Source organism: Pollachius pollachius, assembly GCF_949987615.1.
Source record: "Pollachius pollachius genome assembly, chromosome: 11".
Lineage (NCBI taxonomy): Eukaryota > Metazoa > Chordata > Actinopteri > Gadiformes > Gadidae > Pollachius > Pollachius pollachius.
The window spans coordinates 420,001-446,715 of record NC_136944.1 but is presented as its reverse complement, the minus strand read 5'-3'; the positions used below and the strand labels follow the sequence as shown (position 1 = coordinate 446,715).

The following is a 26,715-nucleotide window of genomic DNA, read 5'->3' as shown; positions in this document are numbered from 1 at the left end:
AAGCCACATTAACGTTAAACATTATACTGGTGACCAACAGCAGAACAACTCAGTGGAAGTGATGAAACCCTGTCTTGTTGTATCAGCATAGCAAATCACTTTACACTGATTCACTATCATTATTACTATCATTAGAACAATCATATTGCTGCGGAAATAATAGTCCTTACCATTTTGAATCTGTTCAAGCAGTCCTTCACAACCAGCTTTTCCGACCACCAAGTAATGAAGCCACTAAATATCATGAAGTTGGTAATTTAACAGGAAATATTGACCTGGTTCCACTGATCACTAACTGATGTCATCTGTTGTTTTCTCATTTAGGATCTGATGCTGTCGATTGCAAGCATAAAATCAAGTCTCATTTGAAGAAGAAGTTCAGGTGTGTGTTTGAGGGAATCGCTAAAGCAGGAAAGCGAACAGATCTGAACGACTTCTACACAGAGATCTTCATCACAGAGAGAGGCAGTGGAGAGGTCAACAAGGAACATGAGGTCAGACTTATTGAAACAGCTTCCAGGAAACCAGCCAAGGAAGAAACACCAATCAGATGTGAAGACATCTTTAAACCCTTACCTGGAAACGATCAACCAATCAGGACAATAATGACAACTGGAGTGGCCGGCATTGGTAAAACCGTCTTAACACACAAGTTCGTTCTGGACTGGGCTGAAGGGAAAACCAACCAGGACATACACTTCACATTTCTCCTCACTTTCAGAGAGCTGAATTTACTGAAAGGGAAAGAGTTTAGCTTGGTGGAACTTCTTCATCACCTCTTTAGTGAGACCAAAGAAGCAGGAATCTGCAGATTCGACCGGTTCCAAGTTGTCTTCATCTTGGATGGTCTGGATGAGTGTCGACTTCCTCTGGACTTCCAGAACAACCCGATATGGAATGATGTCACAAAGTCCACCTCGGTGGACGTGCTGCTGACAAACCTCATCAGGGGCGACCTGCTTCCCTCTGCTCGCATTTGGATAACCACACGCCCTGCGGCAGCCAATCAGATCCCTGCTGAGTGTGTTGACATGGTGACAGAGGTGAGGGGGTTCTCCGACCAACAGAAGGAGGAGTACTTCAGGAAGAGATTCCGAGAGGAGACACTGGCCACCACAATCATCTCCCACGTCAAGAAATCAAGAAGCCTCCACATCATGTGTCACATCCCAGTCTTCTGTTGGATCACTGCTTCAGTTCTGGAAGACATCTTCAAAAAATCCCAGATCGAAGAGATGCCCAAGACCGTGACTCAGATGTACAGCCACTTCCTGAGGGTTCAGTCCATACAGGGGGACAGGAAGTACCATGGGAGGGCTGAAACAGATCCGGACTGGAGTTTAGAGAGCAGGGAGATCATTGTTTCTCTTGGAAAACTTGCTTTTAACCAGCTGGAGAAAGGGAACGTGATCTTCTACGAGGCAGATATGGCAGAGTGTGACATCAATATCAGAGCAGCCTCAGTGTACTCAGGAGTGTTCACCCAGATCTTTAAAGAGGAGTGTGGGCTGTACCAGGACAAGGTGTTCTGCTTTGTCCATCTGAGCATCCAGGAGTTTCTGGCTGCCCTTTATGTCTTTCTGTCCTTCATCGATACTGGTGTCAATCTGCTCTCAGAAGAACCACCAACCTCCAGGAAAGATAAACTCCTCTTCTACCAGAGTGCTGTGGACAAGGCCTTACAGAGAGAGAACGGACACCTGGACTTGTTCCTACTCTTCCTCCTGGGCCTCTCTCTGGAGACCAATCAGATTGTCCTACGCGGTCTGCTGGGACAGAAAAAAAGATCAGTGACCACTCAGATTAAAACAGGTCTGTTGCGACTGACAGGAAGCAGCTCAAAGACCAATAAGGGAACAGTGTCTTACATCAAGGAGAAGATAAAAGGAGACCTATCTCCAGAGAGAAGCATCAATCTGTTCCACTGTCTGAATGAGCTGAACGACTGTTCTCTAGTGAACGAGATCCAACAGTACCTGACATCAGGAAGTCTCTCCGGAGAATCTCTCTCCCCTGCTCAGTGGTCAGCTCTGGTCTTCATCTTACTGACATCAGAAGAGGAGCTGGACGTGTTTGACCTGAAAAAATACTCTGCTTCAGAAGATGGTCTTCTCAGGCTGCTGCCAGTGGTCAAAGCCTCCAAAATATCTCTGTAGGTTCACTAATAACATCTATTACAATACACACTACACAATATAAATAAAACTGGAATATAAGGTTAAAATAATATGAAAAAGATTTCTGTAGGTTCATTACAACATGTATTACTATTCTGCTCATAACAGAATAAACATACTAGTTATAATAATATACAAAACATCTCTGTAGGTGTCCTATTAACGTGTAATGTATTATAGTATTGTAACGGGTTGGATGAATGAGAGCAGGCGGGGTTGTCGTTCTCTCCGCAGGAGATCGGTTTATTTGGCGACATAAACTGAACAGAAATCTCAAACGGTAACAAAAAGGTCATTTAGCCGTCTCTCGGTGAATCTGGCTCAGCGTCACGCTCGCTCCGGACCTCCCTGGTCCGTTCGCTCCCAGGTCTCCTACTATAACAGAAAACAGGCACATAAGTACAGCCTCCCTGATTGACCTGAGTGCAGACACCTGCTCGTCACCAGGTTCAATCTCCCCCCCCCGGCCAATCCCGTGCATTCCCAACCTGTCCATACTCCCCCTGCAGGTCAGACGTCGCACGTCCCCCCACACGCCCCCACCGCCCGACACCGGCCGGGGTCACATCCGGCCGCCGACTCACTCCCCCCCCCCGGAGCGGGAGAGGAAGTCTGCCACGGCCATTTGTGCCCCAGGCCTGTGCACGACCCGAAAGTTAAAGGGCTGCAACGCGAGGTACCACCGGGTGATCCTCGCGTTGGCGTCCTTCATGCGGTGGAGCCACTGGAGGGGGGCGTGGTCGGAGTAGAGGGTGAATGCGCGCCCCAACAGGTAGTAGCAAAGGGCGCCGACCGCCCACCGGATGGCGAGACACTCCTTCTCCACCGTGCTGTACCGATCCTCCCGGTCCGATAGTTTCCGGCTCAGGTACAGCACCGGGCGGTCAACCCCCTCCACCTGCTGGGTCAGGACCGCGCCCAGCCCCCTATCCGACGCGTCCGTCTGCAGGGAGAAAGGGAGATCAAAGTTAGGGGCGCATAGGACCGACTCTCCACAGAGGGCTGTTTTAATAGCCTCAAACGACACCTGGCACGGCTCCGACCACTGGACTGTATCTGGGGCCCTCTTACGGGGGAGGTCGGTCAAGGGGCTTGCCAGGTCCGAGAAGTGTGGCACGAACTGCCGGTAGTACCCTGCCAGCCCCAAGAACCGCCTCACCTCCTTCTTGGTTCTGGGCCGAGCGGAGGCGGCCACCGCCGTGGTTTTAGCGACCTGTGGCCGGACCTCCCCCCCCCCCAGGTGGTACCCCAGATACTGGATCTCCCTCCGCCCGATTACGCACTTCTTCGGGTTGGCCGTGAGCCCCGCCCGTCTCAGCGACTGAAGGACGGCCGCCACCTGCCGCACATGCTGCTCCCACATTCCACTATAGATGACCACGTCATCAATGTAGGCAGCAGCATACGCGGCGTGTGGCCGTAACACCCGGTCCATCAGTCGCTGAAACGTGGCCGGGGCCCCGAACAACCCGAACGGAAGCACCTAGAACTGGTATAAACCGAGCGGAGTGGAGAACGCCGTTTTTTCCCGGGCTGCTGGAGACAGCGGAATCTGCCAGTAGCCCTTCGTGCAGTCCAGAGTCGTATAATAGGTGGCCATGCCAAGCCGGTCCACGAGCTCGTCGATCCGAGGCATTGGGTTGGCGTCGAACTTTGAGACCGCGTTCACCCTACGATAGTCCACACAGAATCGGACCGACCCGTCCGGCTTCCCCACAAGCACGACGGGACTGCACCAGTCGCTGTGGGACTCCTCGACCACGCCCAACTCTAACATGGTTGCTAATTCGCGCCGTACCACATCTTGTTTGTGGACGGGCAGCCTATAGGGGCGTGTCCGCACCGTTAACCCGGGCTGCGTCTCGATGTCGTGAGTAATTAGCGGGGTGCGACCGGGCAGGGGCGAAAAGACTTCAGCGAACTGGAGTTGCAGGCCGGCAACGTCCCACGCCTGACTCCGCGAGAGGTCCTCGCCCTGACATACCGGAGGGGTGGGTCCTGGGCCTGGGACTTCCGGCCCGAGCTCTTCTCCCTCCGGCAGCGTCGACGCAAACGCGACAGGGACCACGTCGTTCCACCTCTTCAGGAGGTTGATGTGGTACACCTGTTTGTTTTCGCCCCTGTCCGAACGCGCTACCTCGTAATCCACGTCCCCGACTCGCCGCGTGACCACGAAGGGCCCTTGCCACTTCGCGAGTAATTTGGTGTTAGAGGTGGGCAGCAGTACCAGGACCTTGTCCCCCGGGGTGAGATCGCGTAATCTAGTCCCTCTGTCGTACAGGCGTCTCTGACTCTCCTGGGCGCGGTGCAAATGCTCACGTGACAATACCCCTAGTGAGTGAAGCTTTGCACGCAGGTCCATGACGTACTGGATTTCGTTTTTGCTGTCACTGGACCCCTCCTCCCAGTTTTCTTTAATGAGGTCCAGGACGCCCCTGGGCTTGCGCCCATAGAGTAACTCAAATGGGGAAAACCCCGTGGAAGCCTGGGGCACTTCCCGCACTGCAAACAACAGAGGGTCTAGCCATTGATGCCAATTTCGAGCATCTTCATGTACGAACTTGCGGATCATGGACTTTAACGTCCGGTTAAACCTCTCACACAAGCCGTCCGTGGCTGGGTGATAGACGTTCGTGCGGATGGCCTTGACCTTCAACAACCCGTAAAGCTCGCTAATCGTGCGTGACATGAAATTGGTGCCCTGGTCAGTGAAAATCTCTTTCGGGATTCCCACCTGCGATATGACATGAAACAACGCCTGCGCAACACTCTTCGCGGAGATGTTGCGCAACGGAATTGCTTCCGGGTATCGGGTTGCATAGTCGATCAGGACTAACACAAATCGATACCCTTGTGCGGAACGTTCTAATGGCCCGATAATGTCCATGCCAACGCGGTCGAAGGGGGCTTCCACCAGGGGGAGGGGCCGTAAGGGAGCCCTGGGGACGGCCGGGGGATTCACCAGCTGGCATTCGGGGCAGGATGCGCACTTCCGCCCGAATCCCCGGCCAATAGAACCGGGCCATTATCTTGTTGAGTGTTTTCTCGTACCCCAAATGGCCCGCCATTGGGTTGTAATGCGCCGCCTGGAAGACCATTTCCCGGCGGCTCCTTGGCACCAGCAACTGGGTGATCACCTCCTCACTCTGGGTGTCACGACTCACCCGAAATAGCCTGTCCCTAACCACCATGAAGTGTGGGTAAGTCAGCGCGGCGTCTGGCCGGACCCGACTCCCATCAATACTTATCACCTGGTCGTAGGCTGAGCTCAATGTGGCGTCACGAGACTGCTCGAGGGGGAAATCCTCCACCGGTGGGAATCTCGGCGCTGGGACCTCGGGGTGAGGACCCCCCCCCCTCCCCTGATCCCTGAGCAGCGTCGGATGCCCCCGCCTCGGCGCAGAACACAGCACACGACTTACATGTCCCCACCTGTCGTATCCGCATCCCCGTAGTCCCCCTAACTGCCTGTGGGAACCCCGCCCAATCCAACCCAAGAATCAGGGGATGCGAGAGGCTCGAACTAACCGCCGCCTTGACCCTATATTTTCTACCCCCACAACGAATTTCGATGGGGACCAAAGGATACTCGTGCACATCCCCGTGTATACACCTCACCGAAACGTTCAACGCCTCCACCAATGCCTCGGACCGCACCAGGCGCTGGTGGATCATGGTCTGCATGCATCCCGAGTCCAACAGCGCCTGGTGCGTCCCCCGCTGTATCCTCACCGGGATACGGTACGCCTCGCCGGGACCGTGGGGAGGAGACGGACCAACCTCCATCATGGGGCACTCCCGCCGGAAGTGGCCAGGCCGCCCACACCGCCAACACCCCTCCCCTGCCGCCTGAGCGCCCGTCTGTGGAAGGGGGGTGGAAGGCGACTCATGTGCCCGCTCTGGACCGCCCCCCCCCCATCTCGCCCTCGGCGCCGGGGTTGGCCTCTCCCGCCGTGGGGCAGCCGCCCCGGTACGTGGGCCCGGTGTCGGCAGTCGATGGCTCGCCGGTGGTGGCTGCAGGTGGCTCTCCGCCAGGTCGACCGCAGCAGCGAGGCTCTCGGGCCGGTGGTACCGGACCCAGGCGGAGGTCCGAGCCGGCTGCCCCTCCACGAATCTTTCCAAGACCACGTGCTCGACCACGTCCTCCGCCGTGTTCCGGTCTGGGACCAGCCACCTCTTGGCCTGGTCCCTCAGCTGCTGGGCGAAGGCGAAGGGTCGGTCCCCCTCGCTGAAGGCCAGCGCCCGGAATCGCCGCCGATGTTCCTCGGGGTAGAGACCCAGCCGGTCCCGGATGGCCCTGGTGATCGCGTCGTAGTCCCGCTGGGCCCCGGCCGGCAGGCTGTGGGCCGAGAGCTGCGCCTCTCCGGTCAGGAGCGGTAGGAGCCGGTGCGCCCACTCCGGTCGAGGCCACCCCGAAACCTCGGCCACCCCCTGGAAGGTTTCGAGGAAGGCCTCCGCGTCGTCGGCCTCCCCCATCTTCGGGACGTGAATCTGGGCTGCGGGTCCCGGCCCTCGGGGTCCTCCGCCGCGTCCGCCGGAGGCGAGGAGCTCATGAAGCATGGCCCGATCGGCGGCAAAGGACTGGGCCAGCTCCGTGAGTACCTCGTTCTGTGCCTGGTGGAGCTGGCCTTGCCTCTCGGCCATCTGGGCCAGGTGCCCGAGTACATTTCCCAACGGGGACTGGTCCATTTATCTGCTCTCGGGGCCCCACATTGGGCTCCAGTGTAACGGGTTGGATGAATGAGAGCAGGCGGGGTTGTCGTTCTCTTCGCAGGAGATCGGTTTATTTGGCGACATAAACTGAACAGAAATCTCAAACGGTAACAAAAAGGTCATTTAGCCGTCTCTCGGTGAATCTGGCTCAGCGTCACGCTCGCTCCGGACCTCCCTGGTCCGTTCGCTCCCAGGTCTCCTACTATAACAGAAAACAGGCACATAAGTACAGCCTCCCTGATTGACCTGAGTGCAGACACCTGCTCGTCACCAGGTTCAATCTCCCCCCCCCGGCCAATCCCGTGCGTTCCCAACCTGTCCATACTCCCCCTGCAGGCCAGACGTTGCACGTCCCCCCACAAGTATGCATAAGAGAATATTCAGAAAAAGAGAATATAGGAGTATTCATTTATACATCTAATTATTTAGTTTTTTTTGTTAAACTAATAACATTCCTTCATTATTGAATAACTTAAAGATATATGTTATTTTAATCACAGTTCCTGACATGTTCTCTTTATTTTGGGTAAAGCCTGAAGGGCTGTCATCTGTCAGAGAGATGCTGTGAAGCTCTGGCCTTAGTTCTCAGCTCCAACTCCTCTAGTCTGAGAGAGCTGGACCTGAGTACCAATGATCTGCAGGATTCAGGAGTGAAGCTGCTCTCTGCTGGACTGGGGAGTCCACACTGTACACTGGAAACTCTCAGGTCCGTTTTACCCAATGGTCAAACAGTTACACCACAAGGTGCAATATCAGAAGACATTTAACAGATTTACCTCCATAAAAGTGCACACATAAAGTGAAGCAGCAAGCAACTGACATCCCTAAGCGCACAAATGCTTTCTTAGTTGTCATGCTCTCAAAGTGTTTTCCTGATCGCTATGATATTTATTCTCCTCTAAACACAATATGCATAATAGTGGAATAAAATTTCTAATTATACACAAGACATTGCTTTACATTAACTAACAACATGTATTACAATACATTACATAATATAAATAATACTTCAACAAAAAGTAATATTAATAGACAAAACGATTTCCAAACACTGCAAAACAAATGTAAATGGACTGCATTAATATAGCTCTTTTCTAACGATTGGCCACCCAAAGCACTTTTAAAATATTGCCTCACATTCACGCACACATTCCCACACCGAACGCGGAGTCAGCCATGCAAGGTGACAGCCAGCTCGTCTGGAGCAGTTAGGGTCAGGTGCCTTGCTCAAGCACACCTCAACACTCAGCTAGGAGGAGAGGGGATTGAACCGGCAACCTTCAGGTTACCAGCCAACCCGCTCTACCTCCTGAGCTACTGTCGCCCCTTCACAACAGATTTCATATAGTTATACATTTTACACCCAATATTGAATAACCACAATTTCTTCAATATGTAATAAGTTTAAGATGTAAGTTATTTTAATCACAGTTCCTAACCTGTTCTCTTTGTTTTGTGTGAAGGCTGAAGGGCTGTGATCTGTCAAAGAGATGCTGTAAAGCTCTGACATCAGTTCTCAGCTCCAACTCCTCTAGTCTGAGAGAGCTGGACCTGAGTACCAATGATCTGCAGGATTCAGGAGTGAAGCTGCTCTCTGCTGGACTGGGGAGTCCACACTGTACACTGGAAACTCTCAGGTCTGTTTTACCCAATGGTCAAACAGTTACACCACAAGGTTCAATATCAGAAGATGTGCACATCATAAAAGTGTGCACGTAAGGTGAAGCAGCACGAAACTGACACCCCCAAGCGCACAAATGCTGTCTAAAGGTACGGCCAAACAGAACGCTTCATGCTCGTCAAAGGCGTAGAAAATCCGCATTTTTGCATTGGGAACCATTGGTTTTTGGGGCGTAGATGCATTACACGCGCTAAAGTAGCGCTTTAGGCATGTTAGATACATTTTACGCAACTAAATAACGCGCCCAACGCACCTACGTGCCCAACGCACCTATGAGCGGAGTTCAAAAAATTTTACTTTTTACGCTCCTACGCTTGACACTTAGCCACGATAGCCAATCAGCGTTGAGCTTGACCCGACGTCACTGGCAGAGAGACAGAGGACAGGCGCTCCGCAGCTGTTATGAAGCGCCTGTAGTTGGTGTCCTGACAGGAGATCCTGGCACCAACCCGGGCTAGCAGGTCATCGAACATGGCCCCAGTCAACCGAAAATACCGCTGGAACCGGCCGTCATCCAGGCGGAGTTCCTGGAGGAGGTGGTGAAACTCACCCAGCTGTGAGCGCCTACGGAGGATGTCATGCACCCAAACACGACGGCGTTTGGGTTTCCTACTCTCCTCGAACTCCCACAACAAACACAGCGCAGCGATGGTGGTGATCTCAGCCATGTTTGTGGAGCAAATGAAAAGTAGCGGGGGAAAATAAGTTGTGGGCGGGATCATCTAGCTCCGTAGGCGCGTTGAACCATTTTTGTGACACACAATGATGAAGCGGCAGGTTAGGCCTAATCCTACGCATGTAATGCGTTCAGTGTGGTCGTACCTTTAGTTCACGTGCTCGCAAAGTGTTTTCCTGATCGCTCTGATGTTTATTCTCCTCACAACACTGTATACATAATGTTGGAATAAAACTTGTAATTATATACAATGCATCGCTTTAGATTAACTGATAACAATACAATACATAAGATACATAATACAACAACAAAAAGTAATATTAATATACAAAACGACTGTTCAAACGCTGCAAAACAACTATCTTATTGTTCTACATTTTACACCCAATTTGAATAACCACAATTTCTTCACTATGTAATAAGTTTAAGATGTATGTTATTTTAATCACAGCTCCTAACCTGTTTTCTTTATTTTGTTTGAAGGCTGAAGGGCTGTGATCTGTCAGAGAGATGCTGTGAAGCTCTGGCCTCAGTTCTCAGCTCCAACTCCTCTAGTCTGAGAGAGCTGGACCTGAGTACCAATCGGCTGAAGGATTCAGGAGGGAAGCTCCTCTCTGCTGGACTGGGGAGTCCACACTGTACACTGGAAATTCTCAGGTCATTTTTACCCAATCGTCAAACAGTTACACCACAAGGTTCAATATCAGAAGGGATTTAACAGATTTACATCCATTAAAGTGTGCACGTAAAGTGAAGCAGCAAGCAACTGACACCCTCAAGCGCACAAATAATGTCTTAGTTCTCGTGCTCGCAAAGTGTTTTCCTGATCGCTATGATATTTATACTCCTCAAAACACAATATACATAATATTGGAATAAAACTTCTTATTATATACAAAACATCGCTTTAGATGAACTAATAAAATGTATTACAATAATATACATAAAACTGCAACAAAAAGTAATATTAATATACAAAACGACTTTCAAACACTGCAAAAGAAATGGAATGCATTTAAGTAGCACTTTTCTAAAAATTGGCCACCCAAAGCCCATTACAATATTCACACACACGCAGTCAACCATGCAAGGCGACAGCCAGCTCGTCGGTAGCAGTTAGGGTCAGGTGCCTTGCTCAAGCACACCTCAACACTCAGCTAGGAGGAGAGGGGATTGAACCAGCAACCTCCAGGTTACCAGCCAACCCGCTATACCTCCTGAGCTACTGCCGCCTCTTCACAACAAATTTCATATAGTTATACATTTTAGACCAAATAAATAATAACTACAATTTCTTCATTATGTAATAAGTTTACGATGTATTTTATTTTAATCACAGTTCCTAACCTGTCCTCTTTGTTTTGTGTGAAGGCTGAAGGGCTGTGATCTGTCAGAGAGATGCTGTGAAGCTCTGGCCTCAGTTCTCAGCTCCAACTCCTCTAGTCTGAGAGAGCTGGACCTGAGTACCAATGATCTGCAGGATTCAGGAGTGAAGCTGCTCTCTGCTGGACTGGGGAGTCCACACTGTACACTGGAAACCCTCAGGTCAGTTTTACCCAATGGTTAAACAGATACACCACAAGGTTCAATATCAGAAGGGATTTAAGAGATTTACATCCATAAAAGTGTGCACGTATAGTGAAGCAGCACGCAACTGACATCCCCAAGCGCACAAATAATTTCTTAGTTCTCGTGCTCGCAAAGTGTTTTCCTGATCGCTATGATGTTTATTCTCCTCACAACACAATATACATAATATGGGAATAAAACTTCTAATTACATACAAAATATCGCTTTAGATTAACTGATAACATGTATTACAATCCAATGCATAATAAACATAATATTGTAACTAAAAGTAATATTAATATACAAAACGACTTTTCAAACACTGAAAAACAACTATCTTATTGTTATACATTTTACACCTAATTTGAATAACCACAATTTCTTCATTATGTAATAAGTTGAAGATGTAAGTTATTTTAATCACAGTTCCTAACCTGTCCTCTTTATTTTGTGTGAAGGCTGAAGGGCTGTGATCTGTCAGAGAGATGCTGTGAAGCTCTGGCCTCAGTTCTCAGCTCCAACTCCTCTAGTCTGAGAGAGCTGGACCTGAGTACCAATGATCTGCAGGATTCAGGAGTGAAGCTGCTCTCTGCTGGACTGGGGAGTCCACACTGTACACTGGAAACCCTCAGGTCAGTTTTACCCAATGGTCAAACAGTTACACCACAAGGTTCAATATCAGAAGGGATTTAAGAGATTTACATCCATAAAAGTGTGCACGTATAGTGAAGCAGCACGCAACTGACATCCCCAAGCGCACAAATAATTTCTTAGTTCTCGTGCTCGCAAAGTGTTTTCCTGATCGCTATGATGTTTATTCTCCTCACAACACAATATACATAATATGGGAATAAAACTTCTAATTACATACAAAATATCGCTTTAGATTAACTGATAACATGTATTACAATCCAATGCATAATAAACATAATATTGTAACTAAAAGTAATATTAATATACAAAACGACTTTTCAAACACTGAAAAACAACTATCTTATTGTTATACATTTTACACCTAATTTGAATAACCACAATTTCTTCATTATGTAATAAGTTGAAGATGTAAGTTATTTTAATCACAGTTCCTAACCTGTCCTCTTTATTTTGTGTGAAGGCTAAAGGGCTGTGATCTGTCAGAGAGATGCTGTGAAGCTCTGGCCTCAGTTCTCAGCTCCAACTCCTCTAGTCTGAGAGAGCTGGACCTGAGTACCAATGATCTGCAGGATTCAAGAGTGAAGCTGCTCTCTGCTGGACTGGGGAGTCCACACTGTACACTGGAAACCCTCAGGTCAGTTTTACCCAATGGTCAAACAGTTACACCACAAGGTTCAATATCAGAAGGGATTTAAGAGATTTACATCCATAAAAGTGTGCACGTATAGTGAAGCAGCACGCAACTGACATCCCCAAGCGCACAAATAATTTCTTAGTTCTCGTGCTCGCAAAGTGTTTTCCTGATCGCTATGATGTTTATTCTCCTCACAACACAATATACATAATATGGGAATAAAACTTCTAATTACATACAAAATATCGCTTTAGATTAACTGATAACATGTATTACAATCCAATGCATAATAAACATAATATTGTAACTAAAAGTAATATTAATATACAAAACGACTTTTCAAACACTGAAAAACAACTATCTTATTGTTATACATTTTACACCTAATTTGAATAACCACAATTTCTTCATTATGTAATAAGTTGAAGATGTAAGTTATTTTAATCACAGTTCCTAACCTGTCCTCTTTATTTTGTGTGAAGGCTAAAGGGCTGTGATCTGTCAGAGAGATGCTGTGAAGCTCTGGCCTCAGTTCTCAGCTCCAACTCCTCTAGTCTGAGAGAGCTGGACCTGAGTACCAATGATCTGCAGGATTCAGGAGTGAAGCTGCTCTCTGCTGGACTGGGGAGTCCACACTGTACACTGGAAACTCTCAGGTCCGTTTTCAGCCTCTTCAAACTGGGTCTTGGGGTTGTTTAATATGTAAGGGATGGTCCACGACTAGTTGGACCGTTATCGAAAAATGAACTTACAAAACGGTATGCATGTTATATGTTTTGTAACTCTGCCCCGCTGATGTGAGGGTTAGGGTGTGGTAGAAAATAACCAAGTTCTATCACTTCAACTAAGTAAGACTTACTCACAAACAAAGCTGTTTCCCATATGAGATGTCCGCCCACGGCCGATCAGTCATAAATTCCTTTAAGCATGTGGTCAACAACAACTATTCTAAAATACCAGGTTGAGGTCAGCATGCCTTGACCCCAGACTCTCTGGCGCTGTGTCAAGCCTTGGAGGTGTTTTAGATGCTTTCTACTATTAGATATATAGGCCTAATAATAATCATAGTTTGCCATGAAAACATAATCGTTAATTTCTTCCATAAGGGGTTGACCTGTTAACTACTAGTATGCTATGTTTGTTATATGTAGTGTTGGGACTAACGCGTTATTAAGTAATGCGTTACAGTGACTACTTTAATTTTGCGGTAACGAGCACTGTAAGTAATTACTTTGTCAAAATCAGTAACGCGTTAATCGTTTTTGCGATATAAACAGGCTCGTTACTCGTTACTTCACGTGCATAACCCAGGACTACAGTTTCCGTGGTGGACGTGAAGCGGACGTGAGTCACGTGACGCAGCGACGCGCAAGTAAATGAATTAAAACAATGGCGGCAGTCGACGACGGTCCAGGCGTTGTATTTCTCATGGAAATATGCACATTATTTTTCCTTTCTGACAGTAAAAGACATAAGGAATATTTTGGTGACCTGTCATCTATGTGGAGGTTCGAAAACTCTAGCCACATCAAAAACTAGCAATTCTAATCTGATGAAACATCTTCAGAAACAACACGCATCTACCAAGCTAGTTGAAAAAGACCCTGAATGCAACACAGGTGATGCTGCTGCTAACGTCAGCTCCGCCGACGCTAAAGGAGAAGCCACTCCAGCCAAACAACAAAAGCTTGATTTTACAAAGCCTGTTGCACAGTCTATAACCCAGACACAGCTAAACAAATGATGGAGATGTATGGACAAAGACTGATATAGACATAGACATACTAACATAGACTACTAAAGCTCTTTATCCACCATTATTGATTTCATCAGTTGTTTTATCTATCTAAACGGCCAGAGTAAAACAAATATTATTTTTGTTAAACATTAACTATGTTTATGAGGCTGAAAGTACTTTTTATTTATTTAGTTTCTCTTTGTGAGGCTGAAAATACTTTTAAGTTTGCCCATCATTATTGATGATGAGGTCTCCAGTTGGTGGAGTTTAGCTGTTTTGAGTTAAGGTTACAAAGAACGGATAAACCTCACTGTGTTTACATTGTAAACATCTATTGTATCAGTTTTGCACTATTGATTCCTACAGTTGCTAAATGGTCGGAGGCACAGTTTAATTTTTGCACTGCCAAAACTATACTTTGTACCTGTTTCAATGGCTACAAGAAATATGCCTATCAAAAGTTTCAAAACATACTGTATGTTGTGTTTTGTTGATCCACTGCTTCATCGTAGTGATACTGGGTAAAATGATCAAATTTTACAGTTGTTTTGTCGAACACTATGCCACATCAACCCCAAAATAATTGGTGTGTGCATTTGTAGAGGGTTGGAAACAGTTGGAAACAATGGAAATATTTCATTCATTTGCACTCACACTACTACACTGCTATGGCACGTTCAGGTCAGGTAGGATAGGACTTACGTGTAAGCAAGCCAGAGGACTGGCAGCCTCCCTAACTATCCAGTTAGGGAGGTCCTTTGCCACATTAACACATTAATAAGAAAATTCAGAAAAAAAAGTTACTTTCCCTAGTAACTAGTTACCTCAAAAGTAACGAGTAACTTAAAGTAACTGAGTTACTTTTGAAAGAAGTAACTAGTAACTGTAACTAAGTTACTGATTTAAAGTAACTTGCCCAACACTGGTTATTTGTTATGTAGCTCTGGCCCGCTGATGTGAGGGTTAGGGGTTAACCTGTTAACTACTAGTATCTTATGTCTGTTATATGTTATGTAACTCTGGCCAGCTGATGTGAGGGTTAGGGGTTGACCTGTTAACTACTAGTATGTTATGTTTCTTATATGCTATGTAACTCTGGTCAGCAGATGTGAGCTGAGGAGTTGTCATTAGTGTAGACATGGGGATGAGGCTTTAGCCGTGCTGTGATCTGAATATAATGTACACCTCACCATAGAACATCACTGGCCGTGGTAAAGTGAATCATATTGAACATTAAAGATGGACATTGTTAACCTCACATTAGTTTGGTGTAGTGCTGCTCATGTCCGATGCCTTTCTGTTGCTCTTTTGCCTGCTGACAAAACTCTCCCTGGTTCTACACAATGTTAGAACCTGTGAAGAAACGGTCTCAGCGTACCAAACACAGCGGACTTCTCCTGACTCTAACCAAACAATATCTCATTGAGTTGTAGCTATTGAGAAAGGAGCATTTGTTTATTATCCTGTTTCACATCCAAATGAAGGAAGTTCTGATGTCTGTGATGATGTCATCTCCCCACTTCCTCTTCCTGTTCTCCTTGTCCTCCAAATGGAATGAATACACTTTATAAATATGGTTACTTTAGTATGAACTGCTCTCAACCAGAATGAATATAATAAAGTGTGTGTGTGTGTGTGTGTGTGTGTGTGTGTGTGTGTGTGTGTGTGTAGCTTGTCTTTCTGCCTGATCACACAGGAAGGCTGTGCTTCTCTGGCCTCAGCTCTGAGCTCCAACCCCTCCCATCTGAGAGAGCTGGACCTGAGCTACAATCACCCAGGAGACTCTGGAGCTGCGCTGCTCTCTGCTGGACTGGAGGATCCACGCTGGAGACTGGACACTCTCAGGTATGGAGAGGACAGCTCACCACTCAGGGACAAAGTCTCCTACGAGGATTCAAGCCGCTGCTAGATGAAGTGGTTTGAAGAGGCAGCTGTCACTCATGTTGTGTAGAACATGATGAGACGGCAGATGATGAAGGTGAATGTTTCAACATGCTGCTCTCACTTTGTTTTCCCCCCAGTGTGGAGCACGGTGGAGTGTGGAGGCTGAAACCAGTTCCACAGAGATGTAAGTGTCTCTTTAGTTTATGTATATATATTTATGTATACATTTACACCCACCTACCTACCTACCTACCTACCTACCTACCTACATACATACTGCCGTGTTCTTTTTGGAAATAGTTTGCCGAGTCAGGATCGCTTGTAACTCATTTTATTTGGTAAAGGTTTGGACTAGTCTCTATGAAGCAAAAGGAGGGGAATTGTATAGGCACGCATGGAGATGCACTTAGTAGGGCATCTGAAGGATGCGTTACCTGGAGCGTTCTGCCCCCTGGGCTATGTGTTGGGACTTTAATACTGGGCAGGCGTGGACTCAGTTATGTGCTCTGATTGGCTAAGCATGGTGCTGAACTCCCGCCTCCTGGATACCTGTATGTGTTCTCTATGCTGACCTCTTATGGCTATGTGCGGGAGTTACTCTTGTTTTTGTGGCCTTGAGCGTCTGGGTCTCTCCAACATCTTGACCGCTCGTATCTCTAGAATTGACACATGATGAATGGCTTCCTGTAGAGCTGGACGCCTCCCTAGGCTCAGGATCCCTCCCTAAGATGAGAGAGAAGCCTCTTTAATTGGCAAGGGCATATGTGGCCTGTTAGAATGTATGAATTATGTCACAATACATATATAGTATACATACATGCATAGTAAACATACAAGTTTTGCCAGTTAATTTCCAGGCTGTCTGTGTGTGTATGATGATATAGATATGAATCCTAGCCAAGTGCCCCCAGTGATGTGTATATGTATGTGTAGGTGAGCTGGTGTATGTGTGAGTACATGTCTATAATAAATGAACCAGTTCTATGGTTCATCAGTCCATCTCCAGCCTGTATGTGAGCTCAGCTCCTTCAGTCTGTTCTTTACACAGGTGTCCCTTTGGAGGTTGAGTGACATGTATGTGTATTGGGAAACCCAAAAGTGAAATATCTTGGAAGATATTACAAAGGTCATTTAGATATTTCATGGGTGTAATAACCTCATCATACCGAACATTTTGATATATGATATGTTAATGTAAAGTAAATATTGAGGGAGTAAATGCACTTTATATATTTGTCCTCGTTTCAATGTTTTGATTGGGACAGCCACTCACACAAACATGGGATTTCCAATCAACTTTAACTTTAATTATCTTAAACACAATGTGTCCTATTGCTTAGAAAATATACAGCACATGATTTCAATATAGTACCTATCATATGATATTTTTTTTGTCTTTCTATGTTAATGTTTGAAGAAGAGAGAGCGATCACAAAAAGAGTCTGAAAGAGAATAAAGAAAAGAAGTGCGCAGGAGAACAGTACTAGTGATGATGATGATGATCATGATGATGATGATGATGATGATGATGAGGATGAAGAATGGTTCAGCAGCTCATCATGTCTGGTTCTCCCTCAGATGCCTGTGAACTCACACTGGACCCCAACACGGCCAACAGACGACTCTCTCTGTCTGAGGACAACAGGAAGGTGACGCTGGTTGGAGAGGACCAGTCGTATCCGGATCACCCAGAGAGATTTGACTCCCAGTACCAGGTGTTGGGTAGAGAGGCTCTGACTGGCCGCTGTTACTGGGAGGTAGAGTGGGAAGGACCTGTTGTTATAGGAGTGACATACAGAGGAATCCCAAGGAGAGGAGGGGGTCCTAACAGCTGGCTTGGACAGAACAACAAGTCCTGGGGTCTTTATTGTTATGATGGTGGTTACTCTGCCGTGTACAACACTATAGAGACAGCCGTCCCTCTCTCCCCCGCTGGCTCCACCAGAGTAGGAGTGTATCTGGACCGGCCTGCTGGCTCTCTGTCCTTCTACAGAGTGTCCCCAGGTGGAGGAGGGTCCTCAGACACACTGACACACCTCCACACCTTCTGGTCCTCCTTCACCCAGGAGGACCTCCTCCCTGGGGTCGGGGTATGGTGGGGGGGGGGGTCCTCAGCGTCTCTCTGTCGGTTGTAGACACACGCACACGCACACACACACACATGAAGGGTGCTGGGTAGGGTCCTCGGGGGTCGGCGGGGCCTCAGTGTCTCTGAGTGGGAGTTGGGGGGGGCTTGGGGAGGGGGGGTGAGGGTGAGACACCCAATTACCAACTGGTCTCGCTCACTTCTCTCCTGTTCAAACTCAACTGGCAGAACCCTTGAGTCATGTGTGAGAGCATAAAAGAGGCCTCAGGTGAGCTCTGCTGTGTTGGAGATGAGCTGCTCTGGCCTGATCAGGATGGAGGTGGGATACAGACTGATTTACATGTGTGGGATGGCTCAGCGGGTTGGGTGGCTCTATGTTTTCTCAGATAGTCCAAATGGCTCTGCCGTTTGTCCTTTCCGTTATTATGCTCTATGTGGTCATCGAGTTATCTCCCTGTGTGTTTCACCGGATGACCGACCCCCCAACCCACCCCCCCGGGGACTGCCCCGATCTTGTTGCCCCCCCTCAGGGTAGCTGTGTTAGAGAGCCCACCCCGTCCCAAGGTCTGGTGCCCCAAACTCCCCAACGTTTCTAAGGCTGAGCCTTCCTCTGGGCCCTTTAATGTTGTTAGACTAACAGAACCACTTTTCTGCTGGGGACAGAGAGAGCTGTCAGAGAAAGGTGGAGCTTCACCGCCCAGCAGAGGGAGGTGTCTGGACAGTCCATTTCCTTTATTTTACAATTTAAAATCTGTTTTGGTTTAATCATGAGTAACCTAATGAGTTTTTTATTTTTTAATTAGCCTACACCTGGTTTACTTGTGATTGATGAGTATACTTTTTTATGTTTGCTATTGCCTTTTAGGCTTCATTTTGATCATTTAGATAATTGTTAATTTCTTACCAGTAGATCCACTGAATTGTCATTTTAAAGGGTGATCTTTAAACTATGTTTAATATGATGGAGAGGGAGGAATGTATAATGTTGGTGTATTTTAATGCCTCTCTGTGTTCACATCTCTTAGTCTAGGACCAGGCCAGTGCCCCTCCTACTGTACGAGGTGTTATTTCCAACATTCCATTCCATCATTTGTGATGTCCCAACAAGGACGAACCAACCCGGTCGTCTGGGACATAGCCAGGGCCGCCATATACCTTATCAAGGGAGACACTGTTATGTTGTTATTCACGCTTTCTTTCCTATAATACTGGCCTCAAACCTTTGGTTCGGTGAGAAGAGGGATCGACAGCCAAGGAGCACGTCTGGAGACTGTTCCTCTCCTCCTACACTGAGACTATCCCACCTAAATCTGTACCTGTCCTGTATTACATCCTCCAATAAACCTGCTATTCAACCCTCTGACCCAACCTGGCAAGTTGATTTGATTCCACTTCAAGAATTACTACTACGAGGGAGAAATACACAACGCAGTCTTTACAGTTTAGAAATGAGCAGAAATCGAACACATATAGATCTTTTTCACCTTCACCTCATTTATAATCTTTCTATTTTTTTTGGCCTAAGGGAAGCTTTTTTTGCAGTCAGTTCAGCTGAACATTTAACTGTAACAAATAAGTTACATTTTTGAACTTGTGCACTGATTTAATCATTAAATCCCCTGAAAAAACATTCTCTTACTGTAGTGTTTTTCATTTTACTTATCAGTGCAATTACTGTACTGTGAGTTTTGCCAAAATTGGTAACATTGGTGTATTTTCAGAACTCCAACAATGTTGCAGTATCAACTATAGGTGTACAGCATGACTCTGTGGGATTGTGAGTTTAGCCCATTGAAGCTCATTGGATAGACAAATATGCATTGTATCCTATCGAGATGCAATTGTGTCAATGCAATATTGATGTGATATATTCACAGTATTGTATTAAAATATGGCAAGAATATTTATACTGTATGTACCACATAATTGCAACTTTAAAAAAGACGTTTTTTCTAAACAATTGTATACATTTGAATATGTAACATGGCCTCATAAAGTCAAAACAAAGGTAAACAGTATTTTGATGGAAGTGTTTTAAATGTATCACACAAGTGTTTAATTGATGCTCTCTAATAGATATTCATATGATCATTGTGTTTCTCGTTTTGGTGGAAAAAAAATCTGTTTTGAGATGAGAAAACATGGTATTGAGTGCTGTGGTTCATTTTGAAAGAGATTTGTGGAGTTTTGACAAAATGGTAAACTCTTTTCAGATTTGTCCTTAGCGTTTTGAGAAATTGAGCTATAGTTTCAGAAAACGTGTTTAAACAATTGAGAAAAACTGTCAGAAAAGCTTCCTGCTTGTTCAGAACACCGCTGATAGACTCCTAGAGCCCTATTTTAGCGGTTTGAAACGCAAGTGAGAAGCGCAAAACGGAAGTAGCTTTGTGGGCGGGGCTCTGCCTCTGTTGCTATTATAATGGTGGATACATTAGTCTTGTGCCCGACGCAAATCAAAAAAGGGTTGCCCTGAAGTAGCCTAATTTCCCGTAGGTGTGGTTTGGGCCTAACGTGCAATAAACCAATGAGAGTGCCGTCTCCCATCCCCTTTAAGAGCCATGAGCACATTTGAACCTGATGAGTTGATATTTTCTATTTCCCCTCTACCTGCTCTGACCCGGTCTCTCTCTCTCTCTCTCTCTCTCTCTCTCTCTCTCTCTCTCTCTCTCATCCTCCCAGCTGGAGCAGGATGAATGGGGGCCCTGACTTTGGCCCCGCCTCCTTCGTGCCCTCCTGGGGCGCCATGGTAACGGGGGCGTGTCACTTCCTGTTCACCTTCAACGTAAACCAATCAGCACCAAGGAGCAGGAGGACTGCACCGGGCTGGACCTCAGGGAGCTGGGGAGACCCCCCAGGACCAGGGCCAGATACAGGAGGGTTAGATAGTCTTCATCTGGGGGGGGGGAGGTACCAGGACCAGATACAGGGGGGTTAGATAGTCTTCATCTGGGGGGAGGTACCAGGACCAGATACAGGGGGGTTAGAAAGTCTTCATCTGGGGGGGGGGAGGTACCAGGACCAGATACAGGGGGGTTAGATAGTCTTCATCTGGGGGGGGGGAGGTACCAGGACCAGATACAGGGGGGTTAGATAGTCTTCATCTGGGGGGGGGGGAGGTACCAGGACCAGATACAGGGGGGTTAGATAGTCTTCATCTGGGGGGGGGGAGGTACCAGGACCAGATACAGGGGGGTTAGATAGTCTTCATCTGGGGGTTAGGGCCCCCTTGGGGTCCGCCCCGGGGCGTGTGTGCGGTGGGAGCCCCCCTGACCCCCCCCAGAAGGTGCAGGCTCTGGGCTGGTACCTGGAGGAGCCCCAGCTGGCCCAGGTCTCCACCAACCTGCTGGACTACCAGGTCACAGCCCTCCACCCCGTCTACGAGGCCGTCTGCGGCCGCGCTCAGGTCAGGGCTCCTCCTGGGGCTGTGCTGCCATGTTCCAGTACTGGGAGTACTGCACAGCGTCACTGCATTGTGTAGTCCAGTGTTGTGTACTGGACGGCCTCACCTTAGCAAGCCAACTGAAACCACTGTAGATAGAAAACGTATTCTTTCCTCTTCATGTTCCCCTTCCTGTCTTCCTCCCAATTTACTTCCTGTCTTCCTCCCAATGTACTTCCTGTCCTTCTCCCCATGTACTTCCTGTCCTCCTCCCCATGCACTTCCTGTCCTCCTCCCACCCCAGAGGGAGACCACGCCCACCTCAGAGAGGAGGCCAAGCCCACCTCAGAGGAAGGCCCCGCCCATCTTTGAGCTGCTGGGCCATCGGAGGTCACAGACTTTTGGTCGACCAATCATGTTGCCGGGGGCGGTATCTGTATGAGTGGCAGGGAACTGGAAACCAGCGGAGAGGCAGAACCAGTCCCAGTATGAGAGCACTTAACCAACCCTACTGAATGACTCTATGGAGACCTGACCTGATGACTAGTGGCTAACTAGCTGTGGCTAACTGGCTATGGCTAACTGGCTGTGGCTAACTAGCAGTTGCTAACTGACTGTGGCTAACTAGCTGTGGCTAACTAGCTGTCTCTCTCTGCAGGTCATCAGTAAACAAGGACTGGACTCTCTGGGACTGTCCAACCCCAAGGAGTCAATGAGTTGGTTATAGTGCGCACACACACACACACACCACACACACACACGCACATAGACACACACACACACACTCACATAGACACACACACATACACAGTGTGGCATCCCGCCCCTTAAACCTCGGCCCGGGCGGGTCCGAGAATCAGTGGTGGACGGGGTATACCGCCGCCACCTACAAACCGGTGGCAGAGAGCACCACGTCTCTCCCCCCAATCAGCGAGATGGGGAACACCTGGCCGCAGGGAGGAGAAAGCCCCGGAGCCATCTTAAAAAGGACCACAGAGCGGGAGACGGGAGAAGAGCGACACAAAGGGATTACTCGACACGCCCGCGGACTAGAGGCTCACAGAGACCCTAGATCGAGTACCTGTATTTCTGATTCTTGTTGAATAAATGCAGAGTGCGGCTTAACCCTTGTTCAACGTGTGATTCGTACCTGAAACCTGGCACATTGGGAAGCGGGCTACCACATATGGTGGAGAATGCAGGCAGTCTGAAGGACCCCACTACACCACCAGTCCGGCATGCAGAACCCGGACGGAACCGCGGCGACGGCCGCCCAGCAACAGCAGCGGGAGACCTCGGAGAGCATTGCCCTGCTCCGCGAGGCCGTAGTGCAGCTCACCCAGCACGCCGTCCGCCCGCCCCGACCGCTGCCCCTGCCAGCCGGCTCACCAAGCTGGGGCCCGACGACGACGTGGAGGCGTACCTGGAGGTCTTTGAGCGGACCACCCAGAGGGAAAGCTGGCCAGAGGAGCAGTGGGCCCATATTGTGGCCCCGTTCCTCACCGGGCCCGCCCAGCAGGCGAGCCAGGACCTACCGGCGGAGACTGCCGGACAGTACCCGGCCCTCAAACAGGCGATCCTGGCGTACTACGGTCACAACCTCGCGGCTCGCGTGCAACGCATCCATGACTGGCGATTCGACGTCCGGGGCGCCGTACGGACGCAGATCACCCAGCACAGTTGACTGGTGAAGCGGTGGCTGGCAACAGGAGAAGGACCCAGCCCTATCGACAGGCTGATAATAGACAACACCCTTCGTCGGCTCCCGCCGGACGCCCGACGGGTGCTGGCACACCACCATCCCGACACAGTGGATGACCTGGTCCGACAGCTGGAGAACTGGCAGGTGGCCCAGCACCTGAGCGCCAGAACCGGAACACCCCACGACTCGTCAAGACCCACCGAGACCAATGGGGACACACGACCGGGGCCCCGGCACCCTCCCCCGACCCGCCGAGCGGGATGCAGGAGAGTCGCGAGGGGAGGCGCTGCTACGAGTGCGGCCAGCCCAGCCATCTCGCCCGCTACTGCCCGGGAGACCGAGACACGTCGATGCCGTCGGCCTACGCGGACAAGGGGACGGGCCGACCCTGCATGCTGGCGACCTGTTGGGCGCAGGGGGCGTCCGGAAGCCTGACCATACCGGCGCGGGTTATGAATCGGGACACGCAGGCCCTTTTGGACACCGGCAGCGTGGTCACCCTCCTCCGCCCCGACTTGGCGGGCGGAAGGGAAGGGGAACCCGCCTGCGTGCACGGGGATACCCGAACTTACGAAACCTGCCACGTGGTCGTCCGGACCCCACACGGGGTGTTCACGGCTCGGGCGGGGATCGTACCCCACCTCCTGGTGCCGCTACTGATCAGAAGGGACTGCCCGATCTTCCACCGGCTGTGGGACCCGGCGCGAGAAATCCGGAGCCGGAGAGAACCTCCCCGCGGAGGGGCGAGGGGAGCTCGGCAGGCCTACGGGGCCACCAGGCTCCCGTCATCCCCCGGAGAGCTGACGGCGGAGGACCAGGAGTCCGAGGGGAACGGACCCTCCACACCGGGGTCCCCGCTCCACACGGGAAGAGGACCCGTCCGGACCAGGTCACCGGAACCTTCCCCCGACACCCCGGAAACCCTCACGGCACCCGAGCAGCTAGATCCCCCGGAGGAGCCGGAGAGTTCCCCCCTCACCGAGTTCTCGGACTTCTTGCCGGGGAGGGGGGAAGGCTCGGCCCGACCCGGCCAGTTTGCCACCGCCCAGCTCCAAGACGAGGCCATGAAACATGCCTGGAGGCACGTATTGGTCCACGACGGACAGACCCGAGACTCGGTGAGTCACCTCCCGCACCCACACTTCAGCACAAAGAGGGAGCAGTTAGTGGTGCCCCACACATACGTCAGCAAGGTGCTGTTCATGGCCCACACCCACCTCCTCGGAGCCCATCTGGGCATGGACAAGACCCGGGAACGGGTCCTCGCGAGATTCTATTGGCCGGGGGTAAAGAGGGATGTCGAGCGTCACTGTCAGGGGTGTCCCGAGTGCCAGAGGGTAGCGCCTCGGGCCACAGTCAGAAACCCCCTTATCCCCATGCCGATCATAGAAACTCCCTTCGAACGAATAACACTGGACATTGTGGGGCCCCTTCCCAAGACCAGCCGGGGACACGATACATCCTGGTACTGGTGGACTACGCCACCCGGTACCCCGAGGCGCTACCCCTGCGCGCAGGCACCGCGGAGGCGGTCGCCCGGGAGCTAATGCTACTGTTTAGCCGGGTAGGGATAGCCAAGGAGGTGTTAACGGATCAGGGCTCCTGCTTCATGTCCTGTGTAATGAAAGAAGTACTCAGACTCCTGCAGGTAAAGCAGCTTCGGACCTCAGTCTACCATCCCCAGACGGATTGCCTGGTGGAGCGGTTCAACAAGACCCTGAAGCAGATGCTCAAAAAGGCCATGGACCTGGACGGTAAGAACTGGGACCAGCTGTTACCACACATATTGTTTGCCGTATGGGAGGTCCCCCAGGCGTCCACCAGATTCTCCCCCTTCGAACTGCTGTACGGACGAAGGCCCCGCGGCATCCTGGAAATAGCCAAGGAGGCATGGGAGAGCCAGCCATCCCCCCACCGCACCACCCTGGACCATGTGGAACAGGTGAGGGACCGCATGGCCCAGGTGTGGCCCATCGTCCAGGTACACCTCCGGCAAGCCCAGCAGGCCCAGGCGAGGGTCTACAACCGGGGAGCCCAGCTGCGAACCTTCCAGCTTGGGGACCTGGTCCTGGTCCTGGTCCCCACGGCGGAATGTAGGTTCCTTGCGAAGTGGCAGGGACCCCATGAGGTGGTTCAACGTGTGGGGGAGGTAAACTACCGGGTTAGACAACCAGGGAGGCGAAAGCCTACCCAAATATACCACATTAACATTTTGAAGCAGTGGAGGGGGGGGTGGACCCCTGACCCTGCTCCCCTGGCGCTGGCGGCCCGACGCGAGATCCCGGAGGTCCCGGTGGGAGAGGACCTCAGCCCGGCCCAGAAGCACAACCTCGACGAGGTCGTCATGCAGCACCGGGACGTGTTTTCCGAGCTGCCATGGAGGACCATGATCGCCCACCATGATATCCGGACGGCGCCGGGAGTGAAGGTGAGAGTCCACCCCTATAGGATCCCGGAGGCCCGGAGGGAGGCCATACAGGCCGAGGTACGCCGAATGCTGCAGCTCGGGGTCATCGAGGAGTCGCGCAGTGCCTGGTCCAGCCCGGTAGTCCTCGTACCAAAACCAGATGGGACCTATAACTTCTGTAATGACTTCCGGAGGCGTCCGAGTTCGATGCCTACCCCATTCCCCGCGTCGACGAGCTAATCGAACGCCTTGGTCCGGCCCGTTATCTCACAACCCTGGACCTGACCAAGGGATATTGGCAGGTACCGTTGACCCGGGCGGCCCGGGAGAAGACGGCGTTCTCAACTCCAGGGGGCTTGTACCAGTACACCGTCCTGCCCTTCGGAGTACATGGCGCTCCGGCCACCTTCCAGCGCATGATGGACCAGCAGGAAGGACATGGGGAAACAGCTCGAAACCCCAATGGACTAGAGGCTCTCGGAGACCCTAGATCGAGTACATGTGTTCTCCGTCTTGCTAATAAACGCTGTGTGTGGCTTAAACCCTGACTTCGCAGTGAGATCTATCCTTGACCACGACACAACGGGGAGCGGGTACCGGACACACACACACACACACACACAGACACACACACACACACACACACACACACACACACACACACACACACACACACACACACAGACCACAGATAACAAGACTCAGGGTGTAGCGTCCTGTAGCTCTACGTATCTGGAGATGCAGCGGTGAAAGGGAGGAAATGAAGATCGGTGTGATCTATTCCAGTTTCCCCCAACAGAGCCATACAGCCGAAAACAAACATGTTGCCCTGGCTTGTAAATATTTTACTTTAAATAAAATTAGCATGGACTGAATTGAGAATAGTATTGGTCTGCAAGCTGTGATGGACACTTGTAGACCAATACTATTCTCAATTCAGTGTGTGTGTGTGTGTGTGTGTGTGTGTGTGTATGTGTGTGTGTGTGTGTGTGTGTGTGTATGTGTGTGTGTCAACATCAACTTTATTATGAGGCCTTGTCCCTCAGATAAGTACATTTACCTTTCACTTGTCCAGGCACAAAAGTTACTTTTCTGAGTAAAAATGCTTCATTTTACAAAAGTAATAATTTTTCATGTTGTTTGTGAAGGGAGAATGCAGAATTCAGACGAACAAACAGTTGCAATAATTCACACCATGTCAACCACATCACTAAAACAGCCATAACCCTCCTCTCATTCACACCACCGGAAGTGGCGAACCCTTTTTTCGCCCTATTTGTTCCTGAGACAGAGATAGTCCGACACACATTTCTTGGGAAGCACGCTCAGAGAGTGTTTAACTTTATGTTGATTCATTTAATAAGCATAACCCAGGGTGACTTTCCAGGAAATAACAAAACATAAAGACTCCAAAC

The 26,715-nt window shown here is 49.8% G+C and overlaps 1 protein-coding gene across 11 annotated transcripts in view; it reads left to right on the top strand.

The window, feature by feature from the left end:
* Window positions 1-19,442, top strand: part of LOC307082431 (NACHT, LRR and PYD domains-containing protein 3-like) — a 106,330-nt gene extending 86,888 nt beyond the window's left edge. For 10 of the 11 annotated variants that reach the window (XM_079745992.1, XM_079745988.1, XM_079745994.1 and 7 more), the window contains 11 exons: window positions 325-2,152; window positions 7,423-7,596; window positions 8,354-8,527; window positions 9,731-9,904; window positions 10,619-10,792; window positions 11,275-11,448; window positions 11,931-12,104; window positions 12,587-12,760; window positions 15,514-15,687; window positions 15,864-15,910; window positions 17,305-19,442. In XM_079745992.1, the coding sequence (XP_079602118.1) occupies window positions 325-2,152; window positions 7,423-7,596; window positions 8,354-8,527; window positions 9,731-9,904; window positions 10,619-10,792; window positions 11,275-11,448; window positions 11,931-12,104; window positions 12,587-12,760; window positions 15,514-15,687; window positions 15,864-15,910; window positions 17,305-17,861 (3,824 nt within the window). In that variant the 3' untranslated portion in view covers window positions 17,862-19,442. The remainder of the gene's footprint in view (window positions 1-324; window positions 2,153-7,422; window positions 7,597-8,353; window positions 8,528-9,730; window positions 9,905-10,618; window positions 10,793-11,274; window positions 11,449-11,930; window positions 12,105-12,586; window positions 12,761-15,513; window positions 15,688-15,863; window positions 15,911-17,304) is intronic. The other variant, XM_079745990.1, reaches the window with a different exon arrangement.
* Window positions 19,443-26,715: the final 7,273 nt, after the last annotated feature.